This window comes from Colletotrichum lupini, chromosome 2, assembly GCF_023278565.1.
Source record: "Colletotrichum lupini chromosome 2, complete sequence".
In the NCBI taxonomy this organism is placed as follows: Eukaryota; Fungi; Ascomycota; class Sordariomycetes; order Glomerellales; family Glomerellaceae; genus Colletotrichum; species Colletotrichum lupini.
The window spans coordinates 1,686,032-1,701,500 of NC_064675.1; the positions used below are offsets into that span (position 1 = coordinate 1,686,032).

General features: G+C 29.6%; 3 protein-coding genes across 3 annotated transcripts; all 3 read left to right on the forward strand.

Moving 5' to 3' along the window:
* Nucleotides 1-445: 445 nt before the first annotated feature.
* On the forward strand, nt 446-951 carry CLUP02_02877 (uncharacterized protein; the record flags this gene model as incomplete). Its single annotated transcript, XM_049281905.1, has 2 exons — nt 446-466; nt 541-951. The coding sequence occupies 2 exons, from the start codon at nt 446-448 to the stop codon at nt 949-951; spliced, it is 432 nt and encodes a 143-aa protein (XP_049139048.1).
* A 42-nt stretch (nt 952-993) lies between these two features.
* CLUP02_02878 (uncharacterized protein) lies at nt 994-2,406 on the forward strand (the record flags this gene model as incomplete). Its single annotated transcript, XM_049281906.1, has 9 exons — nt 994-1,144; nt 1,196-1,207; nt 1,264-1,352; nt 1,422-1,443; nt 1,574-1,627; nt 1,708-1,784; nt 1,857-1,995; nt 2,069-2,150; nt 2,205-2,406. 9 exons carry the CDS (start codon nt 994-996, stop codon nt 2,404-2,406), a joined length of 828 nt encoding a protein of 275 aa, XP_049139049.1.
* An 11,788-nt stretch (nt 2,407-14,194) lies between these two features.
* Nucleotides 14,195-14,353, forward strand: CLUP02_02879 (uncharacterized protein; the record flags this gene model as incomplete). The annotated part of the gene is made up of 1 exon (XM_049281907.1): nt 14,195-14,353. A coding segment is annotated over one exon (159 nt), but the record flags the coding sequence as incomplete, so codon positions are not given.
* Nucleotides 14,354-15,469: the final 1,116 nt, after the last annotated feature.

The following is a 15,469-nucleotide window of genomic DNA, read 5'->3' on the forward strand; positions in this document are numbered from 1 at the left end:
TTGCCTTCCTTCATTCATGCTCAGGCCTGAGGAGTATTTCAGCCTTACCGCCGTTGTACTTTGAATGAAAGACTCTGCCCTTTTGCAGATTTGACATGTCTTGGAGTTGATAGAATCTGCCCAGCGGAAAGAGCATGGGTCAGTAACATGGTTCCAACATAAGAAAAGGGCGTCAAAGAGCATTTTCCTTGCTGAGCGCTTCGGATTTCCCACGGTTGTTACCTACCTAGTCGTTGATCTCACTCTCCCTCTCTGTTGTCAAAGTCGCTTACCTTATCTTCCCACAGGTCCCCATCTTCCTACTTCCAACATCTCTAACGCTGCCTTAATCTCACAATAATCCGACTGCAACTGATCAGACACATTGAATCCTCGGCTTCCCGCTTCGCGAACCAAGCAAGCTCATGCACTCATGTCGTACAAATAGTCGAACACCAAACATTTGATGATGGCCGGCTCAGTCGATGTACGTCTCCTTCCAATCGGCCCAGGGCAAGTTGATTGCCAAAAAGGCCAGCAAAACCGTTGACGTACCATCAGGGCAACGATAACCCGCCAACGAGCACCCCCACATCTGAGGGCATAAACGCACAAGACATCGCGGCCGTGACAAAAATTGTGTCAGTCGCACTTGAACATCTGGACACTCGCGAAGTTGAGGAACAACCCAAGACTGCGGAAGACTACCAGTTGCTCCTGAAGAAGAAGGAAGAACTCATGACCTTGTACAACCGGGTCTTGCAGGTGCTTAACTTCACTCGACTACGGCGCGAAGGGGAATCTCAAGTTCCAACAATCGAAGCGGTTGATGAGCTTGGGACGGGTTATTCAACATTGCTCAGGGGCGTTGAGTCTGTTCTCGCACGAGTCATTGTGTGGATTGAAGAGTACGAACACGACAACGGGATCAACACTGGTGTTTCGGGGAGTTCATCTGCGCGTACGCCCTGATGAGAATCCTCTGCGCCTATCGAGAGCACTCCGATACGTGCAATGTCGGGCTCGGGCGACGCAAAACTCTGCGGCTATGTTCATATTAGCGTCGAGGATGGGAAAACATGGCGACAGGGTGAGCACATGGGAAGGCCACCGAGCTGTTTCCGTCAGAATGAGTGTAATTCAGGAGTAAAAGTTGGCCCTCACTGTTGGTTTTTGATTAAGTGTTTCGTCCCTTTCCGATGCTAATCAGGTCCAGGCTCTTTGGACGGTTGGACCTCCCCCCCTACATAAGTTCAGCCCCCATGTTCTTGGCAGCAACCTAAGTCAGAGACGCCCTGACCGCGCTCTTAAGCTTCTCCTTCCCGCTGAGTCAGGTCCTTCAATTCAAATGGTTCAAGTACCCGGACCAGCAAGTAAGTTGGTGGGCCCGGTTAGGGCACTCTGTTTTCTATAGGGGGCAATCTGCCAGGATGACTACTCAGGCCAAGTCTCTCCTTGGGTTGCGTCCTCGTTCTCGCTAATTATGAGACGTCAAAAGAGCGCTTTCAATACGAGCATGAATAAAGCCCTAAACTTTAAGTTCACGTCAGCAAAACTGCGCGCGCGGGAGACTCCAAAACTCATTGACTCGAAGCGCTGGAGTTATTCTCGGCGGCCAAAACGGTCCAGGCTCCTAATGATCGGGACTGTCAATTGTGAAGCAAGGACGGGACTCACGGGAGGTAAATAAGGGCTCAAACCACTGTCGATGTGACGTTCAATGTGCAGGTGGCCCCCTACAAACCACCCCTGTCCGTCAAATTTCTCGCTGTTATGAGGAGGACCGTTGCAGAAATCCTTTCGCAGTATGGCTGTGGTTCTGGTCTTATAGGCACTCTAAAAAAGCTTGCTTGAATAAAACGGAGCTTGCAAGATAGATGTCAAACGATTCTAACTTGGGGGAGCTCATTGACGGCAGGAATCGTGCTCAAAATGGCGACCACCGCCGGCTGCAAGCTGAGATCTCTAATACTGACCGTGGGCGACAAATGATACGTGAGATTCATGAGGGTGATTGTGAACAAAGAAGGCGCAAGAGAATATTGCCTTCACTACAGACACTATCTCTGCTTTCAATAGCAAATATAAGTCGCAACGGGACTCAAGCGACAGCGCAAGTATGAAGACCCCGAGGATCCCGAGGACCCCGAAGATAGGTTACTGCGGAAATTGTATGCCAAGAAAGGGAAACAAAATTCAGCCGAATAAGAACAACACATCAGAAGCGGCTTAAAGGCAGATTATACGGGTGGTTCTATGAATGAGCCCAACTTGGGAAGCGAGATCTCACTTCCATGTACCGATTGCAAATCACTCCGACACCCGCAAACTACCAATGCTCAACAACGGGACCGGGGAATCGTCTCTCCGAGACAAACAGAGGTAGTTGTTCGAACAAATTCAGATGTAAGGCCAGAAGCTGGATGAAGGAAACTTTGGAACGCAACAAAGATGACCCAAGACGAAATAAGACTCGACACCAGGGGGGGGCGGAAAGGTCTTCATACCCGATCTGAATGAGAGATACAACAGTAAGCAGCATGCTTGAAGATATAAGATGTTGGTCGAGGGCTCAAAGCGATGAGGAACAGCAAAAGTTTCATGGCTTCCCGGACGAGGAAGGGGTCTATGGGGTCTATAGGACCATTAGGATGACACGCTATTTATTATATCGGATTGGAAGTCCAATTCGACCGCGGCATACGGCCGACTACGCAGGGGCCAATTAGGGGCCCTATTTACGATTATTATAGCCAGCCTAACCTATAATTAGAACCTCCTTTTTATACTTATTACGTAGATATTTATATAGTTTAATTAATCTCTTTATTAACCTATAATTTAAACTAACTACTTTATAATAAAGATATTAATACTAATTAGTAATTAAATTTTATTATTATAAATTAATAAAGTATCTTATTATATAAAAAAAACGACTTCTTAATATTATACGGGATAGGAAATTCGTACTAACTAACCTTATAAAAATAAACAAAAGAAAAAGCGATTTTTAAATATTATACGGAATTAAGTAATTATAGCCCTTTATTACTTATAAGAAGTTAATATTTATTATATTAAACTACGTTAATTAATAAAACTACTTAAGTAACTAGCCTTTTACCGTTATTTTAAATAGCTTTTTTACTAAATAACTTTTCCGTAGCCGGCCTATAATTAAAGATTAACTAGTTAAATCGGTAAAAAAAAAAATTTACGTAATAACTACTTATTTAAGTAATTAGCGCGACGGACGAGCTTAATAATATAATATAAAAAAGCACTGCGTAATTAAAAAAAAAGATTTTTAAATATAAATATTTTTAATAAGTATAGTAAGAACCTATATAAGAGTTATAAAACTAAGAGATTTATAATATATAAAAAGTCCTAATATTATAAGGATTTTATTCCCCCGACGGAGTAATCCGCCGGGGCCGTACTATATATTACGTATTAAGGAAAACTGGGTATAATACGCTCTATACCTAATTACTAACTAAAATAGTAGTTAACTAACTCGACTATTATCTCCTTTTTATTAATAGCTCCTAACCTTCTACCGCTTCTAGCTATTTATAGGGCGAGCTTTACTTATTTTAATATATATAAAACTTCTTAATACTAGCCTACGTAAGTAGCTAGGTTTAGTATAATCTATTTTTTTATATAAGTATTATTATTACTTAGGGGGTCTTATAAGAGCTATTTAAAGCGCTAGCTTATTACCCTAACCTTATATACCTCTAGCCTATTTATTATAATTATTATAACTAAATTAGCGTCGATATACTAAATCTTAATATTTATATTAGCTTAGCTATTTACGGCGTTCGTACTATTACTTAGCTAAATTCCGTATTATTAAAAAGTACTTTACTAATCCTCGGGCGTACTTACGTTAGTTATAATAGTTATAGTATTGAACTAGCTGAGGGCACCTAGCCCGAGAAGAGTAGACTTATTAACGGGTATTTTTAGAGAGTTCTAGCCTACTAATTACTAACCATATACTAAGAGGTTCTCGTCGAAATAGTATTTTAATTAGCTAACTTCTTAACTAGTTATCTAACTAGCTATTTAAGTAGTAGTTTATATATTAATAAGTTTATTTAGTAAATTTATTTAATAAATTTATTTAATAGATTTATTTAGTAAATTTATTTAGTAAATTTGTTTAGTAAATTTATTTAGTTTAAATAGAGAGTAGCGTTAAGTAATATTAAAAGCGATAAGGATAAAAAGAATTTTTATAAGCTTTAGTACGAAAAATAGTAAATATTAGCTTATTTAGCCCTTTTTTTTTAAAAACCTCTACGTTATTATTAAAATTTAGAACTTCTATAATTAAAGAAGGCCGCTTTTAATTATTACGGCCAATTATTATAACTAACTATTACGGCCGACCTTTACTATTAACCTTTTTAGCTAGCGCCGCCGCAGGGCAGCTTACTTATCCTAAATTAAATAGCGGTTTTTATATTAAAATTATTATATTACGTTAAGCGCGTACTTAGAATATATTACGCGTATTATATAGTTAAAAAGTATATTATATTATATAATTTCTTTTAAAAACGTAATCCCGTTAAGGTCGATCTTTTATATTTATAAAGCTAAAAAAAAACCACTATATAAGGATTTTATAAATACGACCTCGAAGCTTATAATTTAAATAATCTCTTTATAACCCCCTTAACTACCCCCTAAGTATTACTTAGGAATATAATACAAAGGACGGTTTAATAAGAGAAGAGGGGATTTAGAGGTCCTAATAATATTAAGTTAAGAATATTATAAATCTTAAAGATTAACTTAAAAAAAGGCGGCTACCCTAAAGTAGTTTTATAACTTCCTATTATAGTTATTATTAACTTAAAAAAAGGCTAAGAAAATACGGCTCTAAAGAAAATAAAAAAGAATCTTTTAAAAAGTTATTAGAGAGCTTTTTTTATACTAGCTCTTAGTATACGATTACTAAGTTCGAAAAATTAACTAAGTAATAAAAGGGATTATTAATAAGTAATAATTACTTAATTATAATTAAGCTATAAAAAAGACTATTTAAAAAATATAAAATAGGGTATTAAAAAGTAGTAAAAGAAAAGATTTTTAAAGTATTTAGCCTTACTAAGTATAAGTAATAAGTAGTATTTTTGATAAGTTTTTAAAGCCCGCAATTTTATAAAAAAAAGGACTTAACTTTACTAACCGTACTTAATAACCTATTTAGCTTTTTTACGAGCTACTTAGTATTTATTTTTAACTATTTTTATAGAATACTATTTTAAAAAAAGTAAGTTAAGAAAGGAAGCTATTTAGAAATTACGGAGAGTACGAAGCTTAGGAAATTAAAAGTATACGGAATAGTAGAAATTAGTAATTAGTAAAGATTTTAAAACTAATTATTATATCTTTTTATAGTAATATAAACGTCTATTGTTATTATTAAAAAAAGGAATTACTAAAACCTACCCTTTTATACTAAATAAAAAAGAAAATCTTAATAAGTACGATAGCTAGTAATTTAAAAAAGTAATAGTAATTATTAAAGATAATAAAAATAAGAGTAATAATAAAATAGTAAAAAAAAGTAGAAATTTCTAAGACCTTAATAAATTCGTTAAGTAGTAAAAGTACGGATTTATTATAATTAGTGCGTAAATTAAATATATTTTTATTAAGATTAAATACGCTAGTAATTACTAATATAAGCATAAGCTAAAGTACGACCCTTAGCGAGTTAAGGTAAAAAAGAAAAAAACGAAACTTAATCCTAAATAGAATCCTAATTTTTTATAAATAGGTAAATATTAACCTAGATTATTAAGGGACGTAGATATATAAAATTACGGATTAGCTTAATAATAAGTAAATTAACGTAATATTAATTTATTTAACTAAGGTTTATAAAAAAAAGGGGTTATAAGAGTAACTTCTATTTTATAAAATTATAAACGACCTTAGTTACTAATTAAATAAATAGTTCGCAAGTGTAAGCCTAAGAATTATAAAAATAGTTAATAAATTCCTCTATAAGCGAGGGGTATTATTAGCGTAATTATAATTATAAGAGCTATACGAAATATTAATAATAATAATTATAAAAAAGGTATTCGTATTATAGAACTAAGTATAAGTTAATAGAGCGTATAATTACTTTAATAAATTTAGAAAAAGGGTAAACGACCTAGATTTCCTCCCTATAATTATTAATAAAGATTTATTATTATAAAAAGATATATAGAAGTAAAATATAGTATTAAAAATACGATAATTAATAATTCTGCTTATTTTAATCTGTAGCTCGTTGCTATTACTAATACGAAATTTAATACTAATTAGTTAATAAAAGAGGAAGTAAATAACTCGAAGTTATTAATAATACGTAATAACGCAAGGATCGTATATAAATATTAAAGATTTAGTAATAAATACGAAGTAATTTATAAACCTTAAAAAGATCTTTTTAAAAAAGAAATTATACTCTAGAGGGAAGTATAAGGTTTTATAAAAAACCCTAATAATATTTTATAATTATTATAGAAAAGTCGGAATTAAGGAATATTAATAGTATTTAGTAATTAATATCGTATTTATAAATAAAGCCTCTAATTATTACTACGAAATAGTACGTAATTTTAATCGAAACGACTTTCTTAATATAATTAATATAATCCGAAGCTACTTTAAGACTTATAATAAGAACCTAGAGCTCTTATTTAAGTTATAAGCGATTTTTTTTATATTTATAGCTAGGATAATAAAAAGTAAATTACGAGTAAAGATCTTTAAAAAGCTTATTAATCGAATTAATAAATTAGTAAAAACCTAGCTAAATAAGGGAACTAATAAATAAAAAGTTAAATATTTTTATATTATAATTTAGCGCGTACTAAAGATAAAAATAACCCTATACTAAGTACTTAAAGACTATAAGACGCTTTACTTAAGGCTAAGATTTAACTTTAATATTAAAATAAAAATACCATACTAAACCTATTTCTAAGTATATAATAGCCCTTATTAATAATATTAAGTTAATTAAACGTATAATAAAAAAAGAAAAGAGGCTAGATATAGTAATTATTAATAAGAAGGCCTAAATTCGTTAAATAAGCTAAGATTTAATTTATAAATAGAGTAATAAAAAAAGTAATATTATATTTATAAAAAGGATAAATATTAGTTAAGTAACTACTTTAAAAAAGAGCGTACTAAATTATATAAATAGTATAAAAAGTCGAGGGTAATAAATAGTAAAACTAGCCCTCGTTAGTTTAACTAATTTCTTATTATATATAAAAATAGATCTAGGGGTACGGAACTTAGTAATAGTAGCTAAAGTAGCGGCTTAGAATATCCGCCCTTTATAAAGAATTTAGAAAATAAAGAAGATATTACCCCTTATACTAACGAATTAGATTACAATAAAATTAATAATATAAACTACTTTTTTTTTATCCCGTTAGCTTTTAGAGAATATATAAAGCTAAACGTATTACGAAAGGGAACTCGAGGTAAGTCGGAACGCTACTATATTAACCTAATTAACTAAAGACTTAACGTAAAGAGGGAAAAAATAGAATAATAAGCAGAAGCTAGCGGGCTAACCCTTTAGGCCTAGCGGTCTAGCTCGTTATATAATTACTAAGAGCTTAGCCTCGTAGCCTAAGGCTAAGCTATAGGGCCCATAGGGCCCTAATACTTATTATTATAATATTACCCCCCCCTCTATATTAGAGGGCGCTATTTATAATACTAAAAATAAACCTCTAAATTACCCCTTATTTTAATAAATCTATAGCTATAATTACTATTATTATATTATCGTCGTCCCTCGGTAATAATAAATTATTAACCGCGGCGGCTTCTATTTATATATTTACGTTTTATAGCGGGCCCTTAGTAATTAAGTATTAGTAATAAAACGCCTAGAGCGCTATTAATATATACCTAAAGCTCTTTACGTTATACTAAGTCGGGTCCGTATTATATCCTTTTTAATCTACTTAGTACTATAGTTTTCCCTCATATAAGCGTAATTTAATAACTTTTAAAACCTCGTACTTTAATTTATTATTATTATTAATAATTAGTAGTAGTAGGTCTTAGTTCTACCTAGGTAATAAGTCGTTAATAGCCTTTTTTAACTTATTTAGGTAGAAAACTAGGTATACCTAGCTACTTATTAATAGTTCTATAATTTATATACCCCCCTATTTAGTATTAACGATAGGCTATAGCCCGGCTTATGGCTATTATAATTTATTTATGTTAATAAACTTCTAATACGAAGTATTAATAAAAACCCGGTCCCCTAGCTTTAAGTCGTTTAGGCGCTAGTAGCGGTTAGTATACTTTTTATATTATACCTAAGCGACTTTTATATTACCCCTAGCGGTCTCCTAGGCCTTATATATTCCCTAGGCTATACGCTACGTATTAGTATAGTTTAGCTTCTTTTTTATAAAGCTAAATTAGTAAGTTCGCTTAGACTAGTTAAAAAAGAGCTATAGCTAATAACCGAATTCCATTTTATATAATAATAGCCCTATAGTCTCGCTAAGCTAAGTAGTATAAGTAAAGTCGACTACGGGTAATATATCGCTCTAATTATTTTAGTACTAGTTAATTAGTAATCTTAACTATTATAAAATATACTAGTTTAGTACCTCTATTTAGCCGTTTATTTAGGGGTAGTTAGCCGTTAATAGCTATAGCTTAACTTTATAAATCTTATAAAGCTTCTTTTAGAAATTAGAGATAAATTAGGGGCCTCGGTCCGATATAATAGTCTTTAATAAGCCGAAGATAAATAGTACTTATTTATAAAATATCCAGCTTATATCCTTTACTATAGTAGTTTTATAATAAAAAATAAATATTGCCCTTTTACTTAGGTAGTCTACTATTATTTAAATATTATTAAATCCTTTTTAATTAGTAAGGATAGTTATAAAGTTAATAAAAATGTGCTATTACGAGTAGTCGGGTATTAAAAATAGCCTTAGCTCTCTTAGAAGCTTATTACGTAGCTTTTATAATTAGTAATAAGTATAATAGTTCCGTATGTATTAATAAGTATCCGCTATTAAGCCCGGCTAATAATATTACTATTTAATTATTTTTACGACTTTATTACGCCCTAAGTAAGCGAGGAGCTTTTACTTATAAACCTCGTAAATAACTATAATATAAAAGTTCTTTTTTTTAAGTATTACGAGCTTCTTATTTATTATTAATAATCCGTTATTTTAAATGAACTAGCGCTCGTACTCTTTAGTTATTAATACTTATATTAGTATAAGGGACGCTATAATAAAGTTTTTATTAAGCTTTAAAATCTTTTTTATTAATAAGTACCCCTAGAGCTCGTTTTTTAATAAGAGTAAGCTAATTATAAGCTATAGTTAACTAACTATAGTACTTAATAGCGCTCATAGTTCTATTATAATATTAAGGGATAGTAATCTTAATAATAAGAGGACTTAAGTCTTATTAACCTTTTTTAATACTTATTAAATACGGATATCCTCCGTTTTTAATAAGAGGGCGTTAGTTAGTACGTTCTCTTTTTCTAAGTAGTAGTAAATTTAAAAATTAAAGTCCGTTAGCGTACCGGCTTAGTAAGCTTATTATAAGTTAAGTAAGCGCTTAGTTATAAAGAATAGTAATAATTAATAATTTATAATAACGTCGAACTTATATTTATAGTTTATAAGCTCCGCGCGCTATTCCTCTAAGTATAGTATTATTATTAATATTTTTTTATTATAAATAGCATAGTTAAGCTCTACGCCGCTTATTATTTTTAAATAAAAAGCTATTAAGTATTATAACCCGTTATTTTATTATTATTATAATAGCGCTCTAGCGCATACTAAGTTAAAAGCGTCGGTTTTTAACTACGTCAGTAGCTCTAGCTTAAAATAGTAAAGGATAAGTACTAATATTAGTACTAGCTTTATAGCCTTAAAAGCCATTTTATAATCGGTACTAAAGTTAAAAAGAACTCCCTTACTTATTAGCCTCGTAAGGGGCCTAGCTAAGTAGCTATAGTTTTTTATAAATCTTTTATAAAAGTTATAAAACCTAAAAAAAGACTAAATATTTTTAAGTAATATAAGTAGCTTCTAGTCTCTAATTATAAAGACTTTCTTTTTATTAAGCTATATACTTTTTATAAAAACTATAAAGCCTAGGTACTTTATAAAAATAATACTAAATTCGTACTTCTTAATATTTATTTATAAGCCTACTTTTTATAAGTAGTTTAGTACTTTAATAACGTATTCTTAGTATTAAAGGGGGTTGTTTAAAAAGATTAAGATATTATTTATATATACTATATAGAAGTTATTTAAGTACTTTATTAGTATCTCGTTTATATATTATTAATACGTAATAAGCCTATTATAGAGCCCGAAGAGTACTACTTTATATTTATATACCCCGTAATAAGTTCTAAACGTCGTTAAGTCCTTAGAGGCTAGGTCGAGGTAAATATAGTAAAAGGCCTACTTAATATTTAGTTTAGTAAATATTTTTATTCTATTTAGCTACGCGAGGGTCTTATTAATAAGTAATAATAAGTAGTAGTCTTTTTTTATAACCTTATTAAGCTTATAAAAGTTAACGTAAAAGCGCAGATTATTATTATATTTTTTTATAAATAGCGTCAGTAACGTAAAAAGAGTATTACTTAGCTTAATAAATCCCTTTTATAAATACTTTAATAAATAGGCTCTTATAACCTCTAGCTCCGGTATTAACTACTTATATAAAGAGTAGTAAGTTAGCTTCTCTTTATTACTATTTAAGAGCTCGATTTTATAATTATATAGCTTATAAAGCGCTAATATATTACTAACTACTTTATTAAAAATGTCAGTTTAAGGTTATAAATACTTTAATAAGTTCGTTACTATAAGGTTATAAGTAACTTAGTTATTATTATATAAGGGGTCTGCTTCTTCTTTTTTATTTTTTATAATATAGTTAAGCTTATAAAGTAATATAGAGCCTATTTTAACGTCGTTCTACCTTAAGTTCTTTTTAAAATCGGGAGCGCTAATAAAAGTAATATTTATTTATACTATTACTAAGTATAGTTTTTATTACCTAGCCCTTTCCGCGGGGGTAATATTAATACTATTAAGGGCGCGATCTATTTTCTTTATATTCTTAGCCTTGTTTAACTATTATATTTAGCGGGCCGTCGTTTTTAGCGGGCGTAGTAATATCCTAATTAATATACCCTTTACTTACTATTACTAAAGTTTTTAGTTATAGCGGGTTATATCTATTTTAAATAGGTCCTACTAGTAGTTAGCGTCGATTTAATATTATATATTAATAACTTCTGGGGTATATAAGTCCTCAATATCCCTAATAATAATAGAGGGCGTTTTTTATAATAATAAGTCCTTAAGCTATATTAGCTATTAATAATAAATATTAGAGTTTACTCCGTAGTATTTAAACTACTTCTACCTTAGGATTAGGTCGTAGCGGCCCGTGTTAAACTAAAAGAGGGGTACTTTTAAAAAGACCTATTAATTAATATATAAATTAGCGGTTTATACTACGCTAGTATTATTTAATTGCTTTTTATTAAACCCGGTAGTAAGGATTAAGTAATATAATTTATAAGATAGGGCTGTATAGAACTATTATAATAAAAGGGTTACGTAGTTATTTATAAATCCGTACTTATTAACTCCCGTATTAAATAAGGCTCTTAAGCGAATTCTATATTTATTAAATATTAATATAAGCTTTATTTTAAGGGGCTAGCCCCGTACGAGATCCTATAAGTTTACTAAATTAATTACTAATTTTCTATTCTTTTTATATATATCCCCTAGCTAAGAGTTTATTTTTACTAAGGGTTTTAGTTTTCTAAACCCAACTCTATTTTAATAGGGCCCGTAGTAATATTAATAATAATTATAGTAATCTTCGGCTTCTTAGGGTAGTCCTTAGAGATATATTTAGTATTATTATAAACGAAATAAGCGCTATTATTTTTAAATTTTTAATATAGGGCTTTAGGGATCGTCTCGCGGGTAAAGGTACGACCTCGGTCCTATTTAGTACCCCTAGTACTTTTATTATTTCCGCTACTTTTATTATTTTTATTATTTTTACCCGAGGTTTAGTAAGTTTAATTAAAAGCCTTAACCGGGCGGCCCTCTATAAAAGGGGGCTATATTACGTTAGCTAACTAAGTAACGTACTTAGTATATTTTTAAAAAGTAGCCGTATTATCTAAGTATTTTAATATAGCCTAGTTACGAAAATATATAAATAGCTTATTATAAAAACGGCGCTTTTATTAAGACTTTAAAAGCTTATTAATACGCACGAGCTTAGTAAATATAGAGCGCTTTTAGTAAACGTTTTTAAATATAATCGTAAGTATATTTAGTTTATAACTAGCGTTATTTATAGTAGTCGGGCTAATATAAGCCGACTTAAGCTTATAGAGTAGCTACTTAGTTATAATAATCTTATTAAAAATTAGTATTAAGTATATAAATTCCGTAGCGCTATTTCTAATCTTATTAATAATATACTCTAAGTAGTACTTATCCGTATTATAATTAGTATTTTCTAAGCGCTTTGTAATACGCTAAAACTAATAATCGAACTTAAAATTAATATTATTATTTATAAAACTAAGTACGTTAAGTATTTTTTAAGAACTATAAGTAACGGGATAGGACGAGGCTAGAGTAGTTTTATAGCTACCCTACGTTTTTAAATATACTAATTACTACTTTAATACGCTAAAAGTAATAATATTCTAAATAGAACTAGCCTAAGAGCCGTTTTTTAATTACTCTAGCCTTTTAGCTATAGCTACGTTACTAATATAGGCTTAGGTAAGGGCTTTTTTTATAATACGGAACTTTATAATAATAATATATATAAGGTCGAGGTTCTTACGGGTTATTATATATAAGTACTTAGTACTATTACTTAGCTAGTTAATAATAAAAGCTAGGACTTATTCTAATTAGTACTAAGTAATATATATCTTTAGCTACTATTCGATTTATTTAAGTAGGGTCTTTTTATCGTTTTTAAAATATAACTCTTAAATAAGGTCGAGGTCGATATACTACTTAATATTCTTTTTAAAAAGGATATTATTATAGATATAAATAAGTAAGGTAAGCTAGTTAGCTAGGTTATTAAAGTACGCTAAGTAATTAGCCTAAGTAGTAAAGGGTAAAAAGCGCTCTATTAGCTAGTTAAATAGCGCGACCTTAAAATTAATAACTAAGAGCTTAGTACTTTTATTAGGACTTATAACGCTCTATTAGGACTTATAAAAATAGTAACTTTATTAAAAGCCGTTAGTATAAAAAAAGACCTAGCCTCTTTAATTATATCCTCTAACTATTATATTTAATAAAGGGGGTATATATTTAAAAAATATTAATTATAATACTAATATATAATTAATTTAGTTAGCTATCGCTTAGCTCTCTTATACGCTTTCTTAATAAGGGTAGCTAGTAATTAATTAATTAAGATATTATTATTCCGTTTTTAAAGAATAGTTAATTAAGTAACGTTAAGTAGTATTATAAAAGGGAACTCGAAGTAGGTTAGAACGCTACTATATTAACCTAATTAACTAAAGACTTAATATAAAAAGGGAAAAAATAGAATAATAAGTAGAAGGTAACGGGCTAGCCCTTTAGGCCTAGCGGTCTAGCTCGTTACGTAACTACTAAGAGCTTAGCCGTATAGCCTAAGGCTGAGCCACAGGGCCCACAGGGCCCTAATGCCCACTGCCGTAACAAACGAATAAATAGTAATAAAAGCTTTTAATAAGCGGGCTTTTATTTATAAATAGTAAGGGAAGGTCCCTTAAATAATAAATATAGAGGTAGTTAAAAGGGTAAATTTAATAAGGCTAAAGTCTATTTTTTTAATACTTAAAGAGAAGACGTTACTTTTTTTAATATTTAAAAAAGAAAAAATAATACTAAATAAATCTAGGGGTAGTTAGAAAGGTCCTTTTTATATTACTTAGATTACTTAAATACTAAGCTTATATAAGTATTCTATATAAACGAAAAGTACGGCTTAAATAATTTCTAAGGGATTATTTTAAATACTAAGGTATTATAATAGTTAATAAAAGGAAAAGGGTAATTCTAAATATTATAAAAAAATCGCGCTAGTAATACTTAATACGTTAATAATAAGTATTATAAAAATTAGTTTTAGTTTAGGTAAAAAAATCGTTATTCTAAGTACGGTAGAAGTAGAGACGTACTTCGGAACGATAATTTTTTATATTTTACTTATTAATACCCTATTTCTTTTATATTTAAAAGATATAGATTAACTAAGTATTATTTTTAATAATATAAAGAATAGAATATTTAGTAATAAGTACTTCGAGATAGTCGAACGACGATAGAGGTATGCGTTTATAAAGATTATTAATAATACGAAGTTAATTAATTACCTAACGGAAAGTAAGCTTAGATAACTATACTAGAGAATTAGGTATTTATTAGTAGGCTATATATTACGATTTTTATATTAATTAATTATTAATAATTATATTTACGTACGACCCGTACTTACTAATTTCTAAGTATAAAAGCGACTAATTTAGGATTATTAAAATATAGACCGATAATATATTAAGTCTATTTAATATTAATTTTATAAAAAAGGAGGATAAAAAGCTCTAAAAAATAAGCTTTATAGCAAAGCTAAAAGAGGTCCTTATAATAAAAACCCCCCTAGTATTTAATAATAAGATTTTTATTATTAAAAAGAAAACTATCGTTTTTTAATAAAAAGGGTAGGGCGAAAAAATTAACTTTATTAATCCGAACGTAATTAATATTAAAAAGCGGTATAAAGCTAAGCTCGCGCGAGGGGTATATATTATAAGTATATATTAGCTTAAAGTAACTTTTAATTATATTAAAATAGTATAAGCTATAAATTTAACTAAACGAGACGTCGAAGTATTTAATAAGCGGCTTAAATAGTAATAAATAAATCTTAATTAAGGCCTCGTTTACTACTTAATTAACCTAATAATAAATAAGCTCTACGTCTTTATTAATAAGTTATTTATAAATAATAATAACCTTACTTTATAATTGAAGTATATTATTATCCTAGTTAATAAGAGTATAAGTAAAAGCGAATTTATTATATATAGTAATATAATTTATTACTTATTAACTAAAAATAAGTAAATAATAAGAAGTATACTTACGTTAGAGGTTTATAATATAATTAATAGCGTTAATTTTTCTTACGTAATTTTAATAATATTAAAGAAGATTACTAATTAGTTTAGCTTTTTACCGATCTTAATAATTATTTATACTAATTCTTATTTACTATATAAATACTTTATTAAATTGAAAAAAAAAAAAAAAAAGAGGCTTATAATTAATATTATAGCCCTTAGGTAATTATATAAAAAGCATAAGAT